Below are 20,253 nucleotides of genomic sequence, written 5' to 3' on the forward strand. Positions count from 1 at the left end.
CACTTACAAAGCTTTCCCCCTGTAGGTCGGGACTGGGGGCTTGAACCTGGCTCCTTTCACATTGTAACATGTGCATTCAACCATCTGCACTACTACCCGGTCCCAGTGTATTTCTTCTTGTTCAAATTGTGATGACAACTCACAACATCCCCCTATCCCCCACCCAGCATGCTCACCCATAGCATATCACTGCAGTATTTTGCCCAGAAACCTTCAATGGTTCTTTGTGTTCTTCAGGATAAAGTAAGGATGATTGATTTACCTATTTATTTTAAGAGTTGGGAATTAAATTCAGGGCCTCATAATGTACAAAGTATATACTCTTCCATTGAGCTACACCTCTAGACAATCATTTAGGGCACTCCATAATCCAGCCCCACCTTTTTTTTTTCTTTCTCTTTTTTGGCCTCCAGGCTTATTACTGGGGCTCGATGCCTGCACCACAAATCCACTGCTCCTGGAGGCTACTTTTTTGTTGCCCTTGTCGTTTTATCGTTGTTGTGGTTATTATTATTCCTGTTATTGATGTTGTTGGATAGGACAGAGAAAAATGGAGAGAGGAGGGGAAGACAGAGAGGAGGAGAGAAAGATAAGACACCTGCAGACCTGCTTCACCGCCTGTGAAGCCACCCACTGCAGGTGGGGAGCTGGGGCTCGAACCAGGATCCTTACATCGATCTTTGTGCTTTGCACGGTGCGCTTAACCCGCTGCGCTACCGCCTGACCCCCCTGCCCCACCTTTTATTGCTGTAACACTCTACTGTGAACTTCGACTTGAGTTAATTGATCTTCTCAAGCCTCTCATGTTTTACCTCTTCCTACTAGCCCTCTTGCTTTTCTTGTCACACCTGGTCATGGTAATTTTAACCTGTATCCCATTCCTGAGTATCTATGGGGCCTTAATTAATTATTTTTTATTAGAACACTGCTTAGTTCTGGCTGTGGAGCCTTAGCACAAGTCTTTATGCATAACCACTGTGCTATCTCCCATGACCAAAGCGCTTCTTCTTCTTCTAGCGTTTGCCCTTCTTCCATAGCCAGTCAACAGCGTCAGGTTGAGCCTGATGTAAAGTTTCGAGACCTCCTTTGAATCTGGAGAGGTGGCAGTCGTTGACTATGTGGGTCATAGTCTGTCTGTAGCCGCAGGGGCTGAATTCTTAAAACAACTTTTTTTTTTTGACTCCAGGATTATTACTGGGGCTCAGTGTCTGCACTATGAATCCAATGTTTCTAGTGGAAATTTTTTTCCATTTTATTGGATAAAACAGAGAAATTGAGAGACAAGGGGGAAATAGAGAGGGAGAGAGAAAGACAGGCACTTGCAGACCTGCTTCACCGCTTATGAAGTATCCCCCTGCAGGTGAACAGTGGATCCTTGCGTTTAGTACTATGTGAACTTAACTGGATGCACCACCTCCCAGCCCCCTTCTTTCTTTCTTTCTTTCTTTCTTTCTTTCTTTCTTTCTTTCTTTCTTTCTTTCTTCCTTTCTTTCTTTTTTATTTTATTCCCTTTTGTTGTCCATGTTGTTTTATTGTTGTAGTTACTGATGTCATTGTTGGATATGACAGAGAGAAATGGAGAGAGATGGGGAAGACAGAGAGGGGGAGAGAAAGATAGACACCTGCAGATCTGCTTCACCGTCTGTGAAGTGACTCCCCTGCAGGTGGGGAGCCGGGGGCTCAAACCGGGATCCTTACATTGGTCCTTGTGCTTTGTGCCATGTGCGCTTATCCTGCTGCGCTACCGCTGGATTTCCTCGGCCCCCTTCTTAACAATCTTTAGCCCTTAAGTCTTACAAATATAAAGTCAATTGGCCAGAGAAATAGTTTAGCTGGTAGAGCATAGGACTTGCATGTCTGAGACTTCTGGCTTGATAGTGCTCTGTCTTCTCTTTCTCAAATGATATATATATATATATATATATATATATATATATATATATATATATATATATATATATAAATTTATATAATACTTATGTAATTATTTCTACCTTTATTTTTTAAATTTTCTCCTTTTGTTGCCCTTGTTGTTTATTGTTGTTGTTGTTGTTAGATAAGACAGAGAGAAATGGAGAGAAGAGGGGAAGACAGAGAGGGGGAGAGAAAGATAGATACCTGCAGACCTGCTTCACGGCATATGAACAGACCTCCTGCAAGTGGGAAGCCCAGAGCTTGAACAGGGATCCTGATGGCCGGTTGGTGTGTTTTGGGCCACGTGCGCTTAAACCACTACACTACTTCCTGGCTCCCTTATTTCTCCTTTTATCTATCTCTCTCCTCTATCTCTTTCCTTCCTTCTTTCTTTCCCAGAGCACTGCTTTGATTTACAGTGGTGCCCAGGATTGGAAAGAGTAAGGGTGATGGTTAATGCATACAGGAATTTATTTATTTTTAGCATTAAACAGTAAATCTAGGGCTTCATATATTTGAAACATATGCTGTACCACTGAACTACATCCCCAGCTAGGGGTACCTTATGGAGCTTTAGATATAAGAACTTCATCTAAAAGTAACTATGGTAATGTTTATACAAATTAGTGAATATACTAAAAGTTATTGAATTAAACACTTTCAATGTGTGAATTGTATGTCATGTGAATCACATCTAATAAGCTGGAATTTATTAGGATGAATTTTTAATAAATTAGAATTAAGGTCTCACAATTCCCAGTTGTAACTGGGTAATTGCTTCCCTCAGAAAAAGTTCTCAGAAGGCAAACTTCTAGTCAGTTGGCACCTCTAGAAGAGAAACAAAATCACTGTCTTTTCCTCACTTTTTCCCAACCAGATGGCAGCTGTCACCATGCACTGATAAGAGATCATACTGTGGTCTCTGCTGTCCCACCACTTGGGGGCACTCCCTTCTATCATCTCATTCTTACCAGCTCCTCTTGGACAAAACATTCAGCTAAAAAAAAAAATTAATTCTGATGTCTTGGAAGTGGTGCAGTGGATAAAGAATTGGACTCTAAAGCATGAGGTCCTGAGTTCAATCCCCAGCAACAAGTGTACCAGAGTGATGTCTGGTTCTTTCTCTCTCTCCTCCTATCTTTCTCATTGATAAATAAATAAAATCTTTTTAAAAAATTAATTCTGAGATCCATTCCCCAGGAAGACTCCTTGCAAGATGGTGCCACCACCCATACTCCACTCACAATCGGATCTGCCCTGTGGAAAGGGCACTTGCGATCCACAGGAGGTCCAGGGCCTTGAAGGGCACTAGCACGAAGCTGACGTTGGCAGGCAGGTTCTTTGCACTCTCGGGGTACATGAAATGGTGGGTTGTTCGGCTGCCAACATCCTGCTCAAAGCCCACAGTTGGTGCCTGATTCATCCTGTAGGGAGTGAAAGATAATATGAGAAGATGCTTTAGAAACGGATGCAAGAGGGAGTCGGGCGGTAGCGCAGCAGTTAAGCGCAGGTGGCGCAAAGCACAAGGACCGGCGTAAGGATCCCGGTTCAAGCCCCCGGCTCCCCACCTGTAGGGGAGTCGCTTCACAAGTCTGCAGGTCTGCAGGTGTCTTATCTTTCTCTCCCCCTCTCTGTCTCCCCCTCCTCTCTCCACTTCTCTCTGTCCTATCCAACAACGACGACATCAATAACAACAATAAAAACAACAAGGGCAACAAAAAGGGAAAATGAATAAATAAACATTAAAAAAAAAGAAACGGATGCAAGATTTTTAGAGGCTAACTTGGTGCTAGTTCTCAGTGATGTAAAAGAGTTGTGTACTTTGACCCAGCAATTACATTTCTAGAAATCTATACTATACTATGGTTACATAAGGGCTGGGGAGATAACAGTTATGCAAAAAGACTTATACCTGAGGATCTAAATTCCAGGTTAAATCCCTGCCACCACTATAGGACAGAGAAATGGAGAGAGGAGGGGAAGACAGAAAGAGGAAGAGAGGGGAGTCGGGCGGTAGCGCAGCGGGTTAAGCGCACGTGGTGCAAAGTGCAAGGACCGGCCTAAGGATCCCAGTTCGAGCCCCCAGCTCCCCACCTGCAGGGGAGTCGCTTCATAGGCGGTGAAGCAGGTCTGCAGGTGTCTGCCTTTCTCTCCCCGTCTTCTCCCCTCTTTCCATTTCTTTCTGTCCTCTCCAACAATGACGACATCAATAACAACAACAATAATAACTACAACAATAAAACAACAAAGGCAACAAAAGGGAATAAATAAATGGAAAAAAACTTAAATTATATATATTTGAATTTTTTATTTAAGAAAGGATTAATGAACAAAAACATAAGATAGGAGGGGTACAACTCCACACAATTCCCACCACCCAATCCCCATAACCCACCCCCTCCCATGATAGCTTTCCCATTCTCTAGCCCTCTGGGAGCATGGACCCAGGGTCGTTGAGTGTTGCAGAAGGTAGAAGGTCTGGCTTCTGTAATTGCTTCCCAGCTGAACATGGGCGTTGACTGGTCGGTCCATACTCCCAGTCTGCCTCTCTCTTTCCCTAGTAAGGTGTGTCTCTGGGGAAGCTGAGCTCCAGGACACATTGGTGGGGTCTTCAATCCAGGCTTAAATTATATTTTTAAGTGGTCCAGGAGGTGGTGCTGTGGCTAAAGCATTGGACTCTTAGGCATGAGGTCCTGAGTTCAATCCCTGGTAGCACATGAGCAGAGTGATGTCTGGTTCTTTCTATCTTTCTCATTAATTAATAAATAAAATCTGTATTTTTAAAAATTATATTTTTAAACAAAATGATTATATAAGTATGCAGACATGTACTAGGACACTCAAAAGTGTGTATATGTACATATATACATATATATACATGTATATATTACTTTTCAATTTGGTATGACAAAGATAAATTGAGAGGGAGACAACTGTAGTACAGCTTTTAAAATTTTTAAAAAATATTTATTTATTCATTTCCCCTTTTTATTGCCCTTGATGTTTTATTGTTGTATTTATTATTGTTGTTGTTATTGATGTCGCTGTTGTTAGGACAGAGAAATGGAGAGAGGAGGGGAAGACAGTGAGGGGGAGAGAAAGATAGACACCTGCAGACCTGCTTCACCGCCCATGAAGCGACTCCCCCGCAGGTGGGGAGCCCCGGGGCTTGAACCCCGATCACTATGCCAGTCCTTGCGCTTTGCCAAGTGCGTTTAACCCTTTGCGCCACCGCCCGACCCCTAGTTTGTTTATTTTTTAAAAAACAATAATGAAAAGGGAATGACCATGGTCCAGGAGGTCATGCAAGAACCTGGAAACTTAGGCTTCCTATTTTCACAATGTGATTCTGGAGTCTACTCCCTCGTAGCCCAGTTCCTGTGAGGGAACATCTGTGAGTTATTTTCTGTAGCCAGACTTGTTTAGGTGCAGTCCAGGTGTCAGGGCAGCCAGATCTTTCAGCCTGCTGTTTCATTTATCCTGGAGCTTCATGAGATGTAGGCAGTAGGGCAGGGGAGCCAGGGGCTTCAGACAATCAAAAACATTTTCTTTCTTTCTTTTTTTAAATATTTATTTATTTATTCCCTTTTGTTGCCCTTGTTGTTTTATTGTTGTTGTTACTGATGTTGTCATTGTTGGATAGGACAGAGAGAAATGGAGAGGAGGGGAAAACAGAGAGGGGGAAAGAAAGATAGACACCTGCAGAGCTGCTTCACTGCTTGTGAAGTGACTCCCCATGTAGGTGGGGAGCCGGGGGCTTGAACCAGGGTCCTTATGCCAGTCCTTGAGCTTTGCGCCATCTGCGCTTAACCAGCTGTGCTACCGCCCGACTCCCAATCAAAAGCATTTTCTTGTGCTTTTGAAATACCCTATGGCTTCATTGGGCCAGTGGACACCTCATTTGCCAATTCCAGCCACAGCCTCTCAGCTGCTTTCTCTCACATTCTGAGTGCTAGCAATTGGAGGAAGGGGAAAATTGCAAGTGGTTCTAGGTTCCTGGATGGTGCCTAGTGTCCTCTCTTACTCCTGTCCTTCTCCATTCTCAACATGAGAAAGGTTTTGCACAGGATGGTGAAAGCCTCAGAGATATATTGCTGCCTTAGTGTTGCTATGGAGACCGTTACAGTTTCTAAGACAAAACCCTTCCTTCTGCCTCTTGGGAAATCTGTTCTTTCTGCAATGCTTATCCTAAGAGATGCTTAGTGAAAACTGGGCATTTTCAATATCTTTATTCTAAAGGAACTTCCTCTATCAAGGAGGGGTAGTAAGTGGTTATTTCCTGCTCCCAATCTAGGGAGGAAATCAGAAAACAGCTTCAAAGCAGAACCAGAAGTCCATATGTGGGCCACAAGTTTACCCTCTAGCAGTCTAGGAGGTGGAGCAGTAGGTAAGGCACTGGACTCTCAAGCATGGGGCCCTGAGTTTAATTCCTGGAACTACATGTGCCAGACTAATGCTTTGGTTTATATTCTCTCTCTCATGAATAGATAAACAAAAATAAATCTTTAAAACAAAAGTACAGCAGGTGGGGAGACAGCATAATGGTTATGCAAAGACTTTCATACTTGGTGCTCTGAGGTCCCAGGTTCAATCCTCAGCACCACCATAAACCAGAGCTGAGCGGTGCTCTGGTCTTTCTCTCTGTTTTCTCTTTCTCTCTCTCTCATTTAAATAAATAACATGCTAAAAAAATATATAGGCTTTCTTTAAAAAAAATACACAGGGGAAGAGGGACTGGGTGGTGGCACACCAGTTGAGCACATATATTACAGTGCACAAGGATTCAGATTCAAGCTTCTGGTCCCCACTTGCAGAGAGGAAGCTTCACAAGCAGTGATTCAGTGCTGTGGGTATCTTGCCCTCTCTCTCTTTTTATGCCCCTTCCTTCTCAAATTTTCTCTATCCAAAATAAATAAATAAATAAATAAATAAATTTAAAAATTTTAAATTTATTTATTTCCTTTTGTTGCCCTTGTTATTTTTTTTGTTGTTGTAATAAATAATATTTTTTAAATAAATGGGAAAGGAGGGAGCTGGGTGGTGGCACACCTGGTTAAGTGTACATAGTACTAAGTGTAAGAAACTGTGCAAGGACCTGGGTTCACGCCCCAGCTCCCCATCTGCAGCGAGATTGCTTCACAAGTAGTGAAGCAGGTCTGCAGGTATCTTTCTCTCTTTTTTATTTTTTTGTCTCCCTCTCCCTTCTCAATTTCTCTATGTCCTATCCAATAAAAATAGAAAGAAAAATGACCGCCAGGAGCCGTGGATTCGTAGTGCCAGTACCAAGCCCCAGTGACTGGAGGCAAAAAAAAAAAAAAGTATAGAAAAAGAAAAAAAAATACAGGGCTCAGAGATAGCACAGTAACTTACATAACAGACCTTGATGTCTGGGGGTAACAGAAGTCCTAGGTTCAACCCCCAGGACCACTGTAAGACAGAGCTGATCAGTGCTCTGGTCTGAAGAATTAAAACAAAAATACAAGTCTACCCTCTAATCCCTGTTCATCCTGAGGTTCCTGGCTCTGTGTCCTTGTCTGGATATTATGTCTCCCCAAACTCTCTTTTGTCCTCACAATTGGGCACAGATGTCAGCTCAATGGATGAGCCTCCACAGAGCTAAATTCTGGAAGAGAAAGGCAAAGGCAGACACTTGAAAGCTCTCTGTTCATCCTCTGTGAGTCTGCTGGAAGGAACCATGATGTGAGTTCTGGTTTGGGGCTCCTTGATCAACTATGGAGGAGTACTGAGTGCTTCTGGTGGCAGTTTTTATCAGACAACAGCCAAGAGTGCATTTTCAGTTTTCAGCTCCTATTTTTAAAATGTGGCACGAATGAACTCAGGGCCTCATGAATGTATGATACCACTGTATGGCTTCCTGGATAATATATGTATTAGAGAGAGAGGGAAAGGACAGAGAGACAGAGAAGAAGCATCACAGCACTGCTCCACTATCCATTAAAATTCCCCTCCTGTTCTATGCATAGGACTCCCATGTAGTGCTAGGGTTTAAATCTAGAGCCTGTACGGTAAGGCATAAAGTTTACTAGGTGAGCTAAATCCTAGCCCTGTTTCAGCTCTTTTCAGAGGAATATGGAGCAGGAGACTGAAAGTGGGATTCCAGTAGAGACTGGGAATCTTGACTCAGCCACTCCACTAACAAAGGTGAATATTTGGACTGGCCAGAGTTGACATGGGAGGGTGCCTGCTTTGCCATGCACATGACATAGGTTTCAGCCCAGCCTCCACTGCAATGGGGAAGTTTCATTGCTGTGGTATCTTTTCCTCTCTCCCTCTGTTTTTCTGTCTCTGTCTCTTGCTATCAGAAAGTTGGCCTGAGTGGTTGGGAGGTGGCACAGTGGTAAAGCTTTGCACTCTCAACCATGAGGTCTCGAGTTCGATCTCCGGCAGCACATGTGCCAGAGTGATGTCTGGTTCTTTCTCTCTCCTCCTATATTTCTCATAAATAAATCAAATCTTAAAAAAAAAAAAAAGAAAAGAAAGTTGGCCTGAGCACTTGGGAAACAAGTTCAACTGGCAGAATGATGAACTCTCTTGCCTGAGACCACCTTTTCAAGACCTGGTGCTGCATGTACCTGGGTTATACTCTGGCCTCTTTCTTTTATTGTGAAACTCTACATCTAATATGAAATAAATAAAAATAAGCCTTTCTGGGGCCAGCCAGTTATGCACCTGCTTAAGTGCACATGTTACAATGTGCAAGGACCTGGTTCAAGCCCCTAACCCCATCTTCAGAGGGGGAAGCTTCACAAGAAGTGAGACAGTGCTACAGGTGTTTCTCTCTCCCCACTTCTCCTCTTTCCCCCTTTACTTTTGATTTTTCTATCTCTATCTAATTTTAAAAATCTAAAAAAAAATAAGTCTTTATATTGCACCAAAGCAAAGGACTCTGGGGCAGGAGAGTAGGGAGGGGGCTGGATTTTGGGATCCTGGTGCATCGTGGTAGAAAAAGATGCAAGTTAGGAGTGAGAATGTATCAAGGTGAGCTGACATATTTTACCCACCTGTCAACAACTATACTGTAAACCATTATCCCTCAAATAAAAATATTTTTTAAAAAACCAGCTAGAGAAATGGCTCAACTGGTAGCATACCTGACGGTACTGGTTCAATCCCCAGCACCATGTGTACCACAATGGTGCCTTGGCCTCTATCTTTTCTCTCTGTGTTTCCCATGAGTCAGTCTCTCTTTCCTTTGTCATAAATTAAATAGATATTTAAAAAAAAAAGAAAAGAAAAAGTCAACTCAGAGTGGTGAAGCCTCCGGGATGATAAAAATGAATAAAATAACTTAAAAAAAATAGATAAATAAAGGTGATCAGTTGTTATGGAACATTCTGAATGTGAAGGATCCACAGCACCCATAACACCTAGCAACTCCTACATGCTAAAGGGGCTCCTCTCCTCCCTGAAGGTTTGTCCTAGGTCCCTCCTCCAGCTGCTCATGTGGTCACCTCATGATGAAGTTGTGTCCATCCACATCTGGCCCATAGCCAGAGCCCCGCAGATTGCCAGAGTTCCCCACTACAGCACAGCGCCGGCACTGGTGAGGGTCCCGGAAACGGTAGGGGTTCTCGCCAGGAACTATCTGGAACAGTTTCTCCAGTACCTCATTGGTGTTGTGTGATTTGAACTGGGGTTGCAACATCTGTGGAAGGGAGGGGGAAAGAAAGGAGGGGAAAAGAGAAAAGGAGGTGTGAGCAAAGAGGGATACATACCCAGTATGCCTTTCCTTCCCTGCCCTCTCCTGTGGCATTCCAAACCCCAAGACTTCGAACCAGGCTGTCTACGAACTGGAGTTCTCAAGAGGTACCTCCCCTCTCTCAACAGCAGCTAGTGCCCTTGAGGGGGCTCAGGGGTCAAAGCACTATTCACACATTCTCTATGCTGAAGACACTAGAAATTTCTAGAGAATGTGTGAATAGTTCTGGTAGTTCTCTGTCACACACATAAAGAGATCATTTTGGGTGTCAGTATCATGGAAGCCCTGCTAAGGTACAGGGAGGGGATGGTTCCCAACAAGCCTACAGGGGGCGCTCCTGGAACTCGGACTGAGTGCTGGTGGCTAAAGAAGCTGCATCTGCGACAATATTCACTGGACACCTGGAGCCATTTCTTGAGGCCTATGGGAAAGGCAAAGGCCTATAAATCCTTTTCAAGCCAGAATGACTAGAATGAAACTGGTTCCCTGCACCTCCCCCTGCCTGTGACCCCTGAGAGACCATGAAATGAGTCAGCACTCTAATGCCTAAGGAGGTAGACAGGTAACACACAGCACTGGAGCAGCAGTTGAAGGCCTACAGCAAGTAAGGTCCCACCAAAAAGAGGCAACTTCAACCAGTTGTTGCTATGTGGTACTGTGGTCCCAGAAGGACCAAATTTTCCATTTTTTTCAAGATAAGTTCAACGTAAGGATTTCATGTGTAATATCCTAATACCTAAATATTTGTAATGAATATAAATATAAAAAGAAAAAGGAAGTAAAAAAGAAGAAAGAAAGAACTGAGAGAGAGAGAGAAGATGAAATGGTGAGTGGACTGGCATTGGCCCAATCAGGTTCAAATGAGGTTGGCTTGTTTCTCTCTTTCTCTCTATTTTTTAATCTATATTTTAATTTGTAGTGAAAAGGGGGAGAACTAGAGCATACCTCTGATACATGTAATACTTGGGATAGAACTTGCGACTTCATGTTTGTAAAGCTAGCTAGCACTCTTAACCACCACACCACTTATGGGTCATATAACAACTTTTTCATGAACAGGGCATGGGGCTCCTGGGACTCTGCTCCACATTTTCCCACCTCTGGGGACTGACAGTCTGTGCCAGAAAGCAAGATAAGCCTGTTCACAGGAGCTCATTCTCTCAGCTCCCCTGAATGTGAGGGGAAAAAAGGGAGGGGTGGGGGGAGTTGAGCCCCAGCAAGATAGTTCACCTGGGAGGGTGCCTGCTCTGCCATACAAGTGTGAGCCCAGCCCCCACTGTACTACAGAAGAAAGCTTGGGAGCTGTGATGTCTTCCCCTCTTTCCCTCTGTCTGTCTGAAAAGTCAGCCTGTATTGGTGAAGAACTAGCAATGATAAAAAGAGAGAGAGAGAGAGAGAGAGAGAAAAGGAAAAAGAAAAAGAGGACAGAGTTATGTTCCTCTCTATTTGCCTGTTTAGAGAAACAGGGATCATAAGCTGCCTCCCAAGTCTCCCCTTTGGGGAGTGTGGGCAGCCTGGGTTAAGTACAGACATTTCTCTATCCCTTGACACATGTGGCAAACGGATGGTCTTAGCATAACCTGGGACTAACATTCCAGAGATAACAGGGGCAAGGTGAAGGGAGTTAAAAGCAGCAGAAAGGAGATGGGACTCAGAAGAACAGATGCCTGAGCACATCTGTCCCCTCAGCTCTGCCCCTTAACCCCACTCCCTTAGTCCCTGAGGGCAGCTAACAATGTTTTGTCTCTGCCCAGAAGAAAAGTATTTTCTAGTAACTTGTAAAGAACCTCATGGTGTTTAAAATTACTAATTTTATTTTAAAAATTTTAAAGCATACTTTATTTTTTAAATATTTATTTATTTTCCCTTTTGTTACCCTTGTTTTTTTATTGTTGTAGTTATTAGTGTTGTTGTTAAAGTTACTAATTTTATAAATTAGGGTATCTAGGGACCCAGAGATAGCTCACAAGGTAGAGAATGTACAAGGAGGGGGGAGAGGCCTGGGTTCAAGTCACAGCACCACCCATAAGAACCAGTAAGATGGAGTGGTGCTATGATGTCTCTCCCTCTCCCTCTCTGTCTCTCCTCACTCTCTTCAACTCCACAAAATAAAGAACGAAAAAAAAAAAAAAAAAACCTGGCCTCAGGAGGCTGATCTATAAGGTCCAGGATTCACTCCCAGGCACAAAATTAAAAAAAAAAAATAATAAGAGTGGTTTGGGAGACGGTGCAGTGGATAAAGTGATGGGCTCTCAAGCATGAGGGTCCGGAGTTCAGTTCTCAGCATTGAATATGTCAGAGTGATGTTCCTGTTCCTTCCTCTTTTCCCTTCTCTACTACTGATAAATACATATTTAAAAATGAAAAAACAAACAAACAAACAAACCCATTAGGAGCTGGGTGGTGGCACATCTAGAGTGTGTATGTTACCATGAGCAAGGACCTAGGTCACCCCCCACACAGGGGGTAAGCTTTCTCTCACTATCTCTTCCACCCCTCTCAATTTATATCTCTATCAAAAACAAATAAATAAATATTAAAAAACAAAACAAAACTAGGCTATGTAGCAAAATTACTCAGAAGTCTATGTTCTCTGAAAGGTTCGGAGATGATGATGGTATCTCTGGGGCAGCCGCCTTCACAAAGGGCAGGCCTGCCAGGTCTGCCTAGACCCTCATTCTCACTATCCTCTCTCCCTTGAACCAATTCTCTGGTCTGTGTTGTCTGCCCCTGTAGTCATTTCTGGTCTGTGCTTGGCCCCTATGTGTACAAGGACATATGAGAGTGTTCTCCGTCCCCAAGCCAAAAGCTCACTCTGCCCTTGGGCTCTGTGACCCTAAACAGATAGATGACTCTGGTTACATGAGTCTCACACTTTGTTAAGACCCCAAGTGGGAGTCTTAAGAGTGACTCCTTAATGGGGGAACAGGGTGTATTAGGGATGTAGTCAAGGAGAAACAGGAGGGTCTCTCTCACCATCCACCACCTCTGCACATCTGCTGGCAGATCCATGTTCTCTCGGGTCCAGACAGGGGAAATGTTGCCATCAAAGTGGCTGTCAAACCAGTCAGAGGCGCTTGCATCATCCTTGCAGCGGTGGCAGGCACAGCTCTTGCTGGTGAGGCCCTCCTTGTTGAGGCGCTGCAGGCCTGCATAGCCTGGGACCAACTTCACCCGGTGGGTCCCGCCCAGGGCCCCCGAGTCCAGGTAGGGCAGCGTAGCCATGCTGTGATGGGAGTAGGTGAAGAGCAGCGACATGATGAACACCAAGAGGAAGGCCACAGAGAGGAACCACACCCGCAGGGAGCACTTCATGGTGTGACGCGCCAGAGGGCTGACCACCAGTCTGGCAGGCAGGTGGGTGTCACCGTGGCCACTCCTCTCCTGGCCAGCTGATGGACCAGCCACGGTGTTGCCTGCCTGCTCTGGCACCACGTGCAAAGGGCATAAGGGCTTGTGCTGCTGCTGAGGGGACAGCGGCAAGGGGCTCACACCACTCCCTCTTTCAAGGTCAAGAGAAAACCTGTTGGCAGCAGTGGCTCTCCATCCCTGGGCCTCCTAGGTTCCCACTTACAGCTTCCTGGGGTCTCTCTTGGTCACTAGCTGGGCCACAGATGCTCTCCCTTCCTTGCTACCCTGGAGAGGGGGATGTCAGTCCATCCCAGCCTCCTCGTCCCTTGGGGTTGCTGGCTGCCAGCTCTAGGAGCCCCACTCTTTGGCAGCTTGAAATGGTCCAGTCTGGAGCAGTCAGAGTCCTTGTGGCTCATGAGCAGATGCTGAGGCAGCCCCTCGTCCCCAGCAGCAGGGAAGCCCTTGAGCGCCTATCACAGCAGACAGCACACGAACTTCAAGAGATCTGGATTCCATGCAAGAGTTGCTGTCACCTCAGTTGATCTTCTAGGTCCAATCTCCGCCAGAGGAAGGGAAGCAGTTCTCAGCCCTGAAAGAAGTAACCTGTCATGCTCAAGCATAAAACACTCTGCTACAGAGACCAAACCCCTCCTTGTGTTAGGTTCTGCTCTTCCGCTTTCCCATCTGAGGTGCTGGCCCTCCTGCAGTTGCCGTGGTTGCACAGCTCCTGTCCCTCTGCTGCCACTCAGCACAGTGCTGTTTCCATCACCATCTAGGTCAGCCAAGCATGTGGTGAGCTCCTTGCCAGGGTCTGGGTCTCCTTCCTGGTGCTGCTGGCCCCCGCTGGAACACGGCTCTGCCCATCCCCACTCCGCTGAGGTCTAGCCCTGCCGTTAGCTGGTGCTGGCAGTAATCCCCTGGCAGGTTCCCCCTCACTCGTCAGGCGCCGGGCTGCCGCAGCCTGATCCTGAAATTACAGAACGAAAGCAATGTACAGATAAATCACAGACATACACAGGCTCTCCCCCTGTCCTGCTCCCAAGTCCCAAAAGAGACAATGCTGGCAGGAGGGAAGACACTCACTTAACAAAAGGGTGGACAAAAGGAAGGATCCCCCTTCTAACAGATAATACTGCTCTTCTAACTCTAGCCTCAGAGGATGAGATTAGCTTCAGTTATTAGCCAGAAGGTAAACAAGGACGGAAAGTGATTTCCCTAGAGTCATAAGGCAAGTTACTGCAAGAACCAGCGACTTAAGGTTAATTTCAGGTGAAACAACACAGCCCAGAGAAGATTCTAGGGTCCTGTAGATATGGCTCCCCACCAGGGGTTCTTTTACCTTCTGAGGACTGGTGAAAAGCCCACCCCTTCTCTCCTTCCAGGAAGAAAAGGGGTCGGGAACTCCGGTGCTGGTATCTGCCCCCTTTTCTCTCTAGTGTGGATTACAAATGAATCATTTCTGAGTTATCTTGGTAAACCATTAACAGTCCTTAAAGCTGAGGTGTCAGGGCAAGAGACTATTAGGATGCAGGTGTGCAGGGCTCCCCTAGAGTGCATCCCACTCTTAATACGGGCAGGTACTTTCATCTCTTGATAGCAGTGTTATCCCAGGGCCCCTGGCAGTGCTGACAGCCTGAGAGCTTGTGTTATTCTAAGGGCACAAACTGGTAGGCCATTTTCAGGGTAGTTGGTGATTCGTGTCTGATCCCCTGCCAAGTGCTAGGGAGCCAGGACAAGGGCGAAAGACAAACCTGAGAGAACGGGTAAAGATCACTTAATCCTGGCTGCCTGCCCTTCTTTACCTACTCTCCAAGTCCAGCTAGCCCCAGTTCTGTCCTGGCCTCTGGACCCCTTCTTGAAAGCTCCAGCAGCAGGTCTTCCAGGCCTCTCTGGTTCTGTGTTCAAGAACCTCAGCTGTCTCCTCCATTTGTGGCAGCTCAAATTTCTGGGGTCAGGTCAAGCCACAAAACCATCAGGGAAGAGAATTAGCAAGTCCTAGTAAGAAGGACATAACTCTGGGTGGGGAAATAATGCTTTACAGTGGTCCTGATCATTCACATTAAGCCTAGCACACTCTAATAAATATAAAAATTTGGGGGAGCACACACACCTCTGCATCAGCCCTTCTGGAGAAGCAGACCACTTTTCCTCGGTCACCCAGCTAGCAAAGCTCCTACATTCCTTTTTAAATTTTTTAATATTTATTTATTTCATTTTGTTGCCCTTGTTGTTTTATTGTTGTAGTTATTATTATTGACGTTGTCGTTGTTAGATAGGACAGAGAAATGGAGAAAGGAGGGGAAGACAGAGAGAGGGAGAGAAAGACAGACACCTGTAGACCTGCTTCACCGCTTGTGAAGTGACTCCCCTGCAGGTGGGGAGCCGGGGGCTTGAACCAGAATCCTTAAGCTGGTCCTTGCCGCTTTGCGCCACATGCGCTTCACCCGCTGTGCTACTGCCCGACTCCCATGCTCCTACATTCTATATCAGAGGGTCACTTAGAGGATCAGCACTGGACCAGGGAGTAGTAGACAGAACACATTTGTCCGGTCTTCACAAGCTTCCAGTCTAGTGGCAAAGACAAAGGCACAGACCACTGCAAAGTGTCATAAGAGGGCAGTTACAGAGATTCATGAGAGTAAGCAAGAAATGCAAAGGAGGACTTCCAGAGGCGGAGCTACGAGCAGCAGATCGCTTTCTCTCCTCTCCTCTCCTCTCCTCTCCCGGATCAACTAGGAATACCAGAGGAGACCACCGGGACCAAAACAGGACAGGACTAGAATGACCACAGGAACCCAGTAAATCACCCCTGAGTACAAACACGTGTGGCTGGTGACAGAGAGGAGAGAGGGGCCTAAGGAGAGATTAAGTGGCTGCTTAGTTCGACAGTTTGTCAGTGGAGACACCACCTCCAGTCTGCTCCACAACAAGGGGACAGCTGAAGGGAGGAGGAGGCTCCCCAGAGACTCACCAAGTGCAACTCTGAGTCTCCATTGCTACTGCCCTCAGAGTCTGGAGCAGCAACAGGGAGGGACACCAGGGTACAGAGATCTGACCGGGAAACTCAGGAGAAGACCTATGCCTCTCGGTGGCATAGCTGAGGGGCTGTGAAAGTCTCTTTGCATAACCACTGGAGTATCTCTGCCACACCCTGCTTTATCTCTTGGTCAGGAGTCAGTGATTAAGCCAAGAAGCCTATTGATAGTTTAAAAGCCCTCAGGCTCCCATAGCCTACAGGGGAAAAAAAAAAAGGCTTTTACACCACTGAACTCCAACTCAAGGATTGAAAAAACTGTTAACTTATATAAAATGGTTAAAACAACAAGAAAAAATATTGGAGACTCGAACCAGGACAAGAGTCCAGCTAAAAGTCCTCCAGAGGGTGAAGCACAAAACAACGAGTTCAACATCCAAACATTAGCTAAGGAAATAATAACAGGAGTGAGTAAAGAATTTGAAAAAATTGTAATCAGAACTGCAGGAACAACAAATGAGAATATGGAAGAAAATTCTAATTATCTCATGGTTATTAGAGAGCTGAAAGCTGAAATCGCTGAGCTAAGAAGGCAACTAACTGAACAAGCTAAAACAGTATCAGAGCAGGGCAACAAAATAGATGAACTCCAGAAAGCAGTAGAGGGCAGAGAGAATAGAATCAATGAGGCTGAAGACAGAATTAGCAAGATTGAGGATGAATTAGAGACAACTAAAAAAGAAGTAAGAGATCTCAAAAAGAGATTAAGAGATGCTGAAAACAACAACAGAGTCCTATGGGATGACTTCAAAAGAAACAATATACGCATTATTGGCTTACCAGAGGAAGAAAGAGAAGGAGAGGAAGAAAGCATTCTCCAGGCCATAATAGCTGAAAATTTCTCTAGTCTAGACAACACCAAAGACATAAAGATTCAAGAAGCCCAGAGGGTCCCAAACAGAATTAACCCAGACCTAAAGACACCAAGACATGTCATACTTAGATTGGAAAGGAATAAGGATAAAGAAAGGATCCTCAAGGCTGCAAGAGAAAAACAAAGAGTCACCTACAAAGGAAAACCCATAAGATTAGCAGCAGACTTCTCCATACAAACACTACAGGCCAGAAGAGAATGGCAAGATATCTATCGAGTGCTCAATGAGAAAGGCTTTCAGCCAAGAATACTATATCCTGCTAGACTGTCATTCAGACTAGATGGAAGCATCAAAACCTTCTCAGACAAGCAACAGTTGAAGGAAGCAACCATCACCAAGCCTGCCTTGAAAGAAGTTCTGAAAGGTCTCCTATAAACAACCAGACCACCACAAATAGAACATATATCAAAACACTCTAAAACTCTACAAGAATGGCGTTAAAATATCTTCAATCTTTGATATCAATAAATGTCAATGGACTGAATTCACCTATTAAAAGACACAGAGTAGGAAGATGGATCAGAAAACACAACCCAACAATATGTTGTCTACAGGAAACTCACCTAACTCAACAAGACAAACACAGACTTAAAGTGAAAGGATGGAAAACTATCATTCAAGCCAATGGCCCACAAAAAAGGGCAGGAACAGCTATTCTCATATCTGACATGATAGACTTTAAAATAGATAAGATTAAAAAAGATAGGAATGGACACTACTTACTGCTCAGAGGATCAGTCAATCAAGAGGACTTAACAATTATTAATATCTATGCACCCAATGAGAAGCCATCTAAATACATCAAACTTCTACTGAAAGAGCTACAGCAATATATTAACAGTAACACAATCATAGTAGGGGACTTCAACACCCCACTATCTCAACTTGACAGATCATCCAGGCAGAAAATCAATAAAGACATAAGGGAGCTAAATGAAGAGATAGATAAACTAGAACTATTGAACATTTTCAGAGTCATTCATCCCAAGAAACTGGAATACACATTTTACTCAAATCCACATGGATCATTCTCAAGGATAGACCATATGTTAGGCCACAAAGACAGCATCAGCCTATTCAAGAGGACTGAAATCATCCCAAGCATCTTCTCAGACCACAGTGGAATTAAACTAACACTTAACAATCAACAAAAGATTAGTAACAGTGCCAAAATGTGGAAGCTCAACAGTACACTTCTTAACAACTTCTGGGTCAAAGAGGAAATCAAGGAAGAAATCAAAATGTTTCGAGAGTTCAATGAAAATGAAGACACAAGCTATCAAAATATTTGGGACACAGCTAAAGCAGTCCTAAGAGGGAAGTTCATAGCTATACAAGCACACATTAGGAAACAAGAAAAAGCACAAATAAACAGCCTGATTGCACATCTTAAAGACCTAGAAGAAGAACAACAAAGGAATCCTAAAGCAACCAGAAGGACAGAAATTACTAAAGTTAAGGCAGAAATAAATAACATTGAGAATAGGAAAACCATACAAAAGATCAATGAAAGTAAATGTTGGTTCTTCGAAAGAGTAAACAAAATCGACAAACCTTTAGCCAGACTCACAAAACAAAAAAAGGAGAAGACCCAAATAAATCGGATAGTAAATGAAAGAGGAGAAATCACAACAGACACTGCAGAAATTCAACATATCATGCGAGGCTTCTATGAATAACTATATGCCACCAAGCTAGAGAACCTGCAAGAAATGAATGATTTCCTAGATACCTACCAACTTCCAAAACTAAGTAAAGAGGAAGTGGATAACATGAACAGGCCCATCACAGCTAATGAAATTGAAACAGTTATCAAAAATCTTCCCAAAAATAAAAGTCCTGGACCAGATGGTTTTACAAATGAATTCTACAAAACTTTCAAAGAAGAACTAATACCTCTACTTTTAAAAGTCTTCCAGAAGATTGAAGACACTGGAATACTCCCTGCCAGCTTCTATGAAGCCAACATCACCCTGATACCAAAAGCAGACAGGGACACAACCAAAAAAGAAAACTACAGACCAATATCTCTAATGAACATAGATGCGAAAATATTGAACAAAATTCTAGCCAACCGGATACAGCAGTATATCAAAAAGATTGTTCATCATGACCAAGTGGGGTTTATCCCAGACATGCAAGGTTGGTTTAATATACGTAAATCAATCAATGTGATCCACCACATCAACAAAAGCAAGACCAAAAACCACATGGTCATATCAATAGATGCAGAGAAAGCCTTTGACAAAATACAACATCCCTTTATGATCAAAACACTACAAAAAATGGGAATAGATGGAAAATTCCTGAAGATAGTGGAGTCTATATATAGCAAACCTACAGCCAACATCATACTCAATGGTGAAAAACTGGAAGCATTTCCACTCAGATCAGGTACTAGACAGGGCTGCCCACTATCACCATTACTATTCAACATAGTGTTGGAAGTTCTTGCCATAGCAATCAGGCAGGAGCAAGGAATTAAAGGAATACAGATTGGAAGAGAAGAAGTCAAACTCTCCTTATTTGCAGATGACATGATAGTATACATGGAAAAACCTAAGGAATCTAGCAAGAAGCTTTTGGAAATCATCAGGCAATACAGTAATGTGTCAGGCTATAAAATTAACATTCAAAAGTCAGTGGCATTCCTCTATGCAAACACTAAGTTAGAAGAAATTGAAATCCAGAAATCAGTTCCTTTCTCTATAGCAACAAAAACAATAAAATATCTAGGAATAAACCTAACCAAAGAAGTGAAAGACTTGTATACTGAAAATTATGAGTCACTACTCAAAGAAATTGAAAAAGACACAAAGAAGTGGAAAGATATTCCATGCTCATGGGTTGGAAGAATTAACATCATCAAAATGAATATATTACCCAGAGCCATCTACAAATTTAATGCTATCCCCATCAAGATCCCAAGCACATTTTTTAGGAGAATAGAACAAATGCTACAAATGTTTATCTGGAACCAGAAAAGACCTAGAATTGCCAAAACAATCTTGAGAAAAAAGAACAGAACCGGAGGCATCACACTGCCAGATCTCAAACTATATTATAGGGCCATTGTCATCAAAACTGCTTGGTACTGGAACATGAACAGACACACTGACCAGTGGAATAGAATTGAGAGCCCAGAAATGAGGCCCCACACGTATGGACATCTAATCTTTGACAAAGGGGCCCAGACTATTACATGGGGAAAGCAGAGTCTCTTCAACAAATGGTGTTGGAAACAATGGGTTGAAACATGCAGAAGAATGAAGCTGAATCACTGTATTTCACCAAATACAAAAGTAAATTCCAAGTGGATCAAGGACTTGGATGTTAGACCAGAAACTATCAGATACTTA

At 43.9% G+C, this 20,253-nt stretch overlaps 1 protein-coding gene across 6 annotated transcripts in view; it reads right to left on the reverse strand.

The window, feature by feature from the left end:
* The window catches only part of ST3GAL2 (ST3 beta-galactoside alpha-2,3-sialyltransferase 2), an 88,561-nt gene that overhangs the window by 20,788 nt on the left and 47,520 nt on the right, over nucleotides 1–20,253 (reverse strand). For 4 of the 6 annotated variants that reach the window (XR_009548263.1, XR_009548262.1, XM_016189803.2 and 1 more), the window contains exons 2-5: nucleotides 14,325–14,417; nucleotides 12,611–13,952; nucleotides 9,387–9,580; nucleotides 3,159–3,338 (exon numbers count right to left, since the gene is read on the reverse strand). Coding sequence is in view for 4 of the 6 variants with exons in the window: in XM_016189803.2 (XP_016045289.1) it covers nucleotides 3,159–3,338; nucleotides 9,387–9,580; nucleotides 12,611–12,949 (713 nt within the window). In the remaining 2 variants the exon portion in view is untranslated. The remainder of the gene's footprint in view (nucleotides 1–3,158; nucleotides 3,339–9,386; nucleotides 9,581–12,610; nucleotides 13,953–14,324; nucleotides 14,418–20,253) is intronic. The other 2 variants (XM_060185201.1, XM_007526664.3) reach the window with 1 other exon arrangement.

Source organism: Erinaceus europaeus, chromosome 2 (assembly GCF_950295315.1).
Source record: "Erinaceus europaeus chromosome 2, mEriEur2.1, whole genome shotgun sequence".
NCBI lineage: Eukaryota > Metazoa > Chordata > Mammalia > Eulipotyphla > Erinaceidae > Erinaceus > Erinaceus europaeus.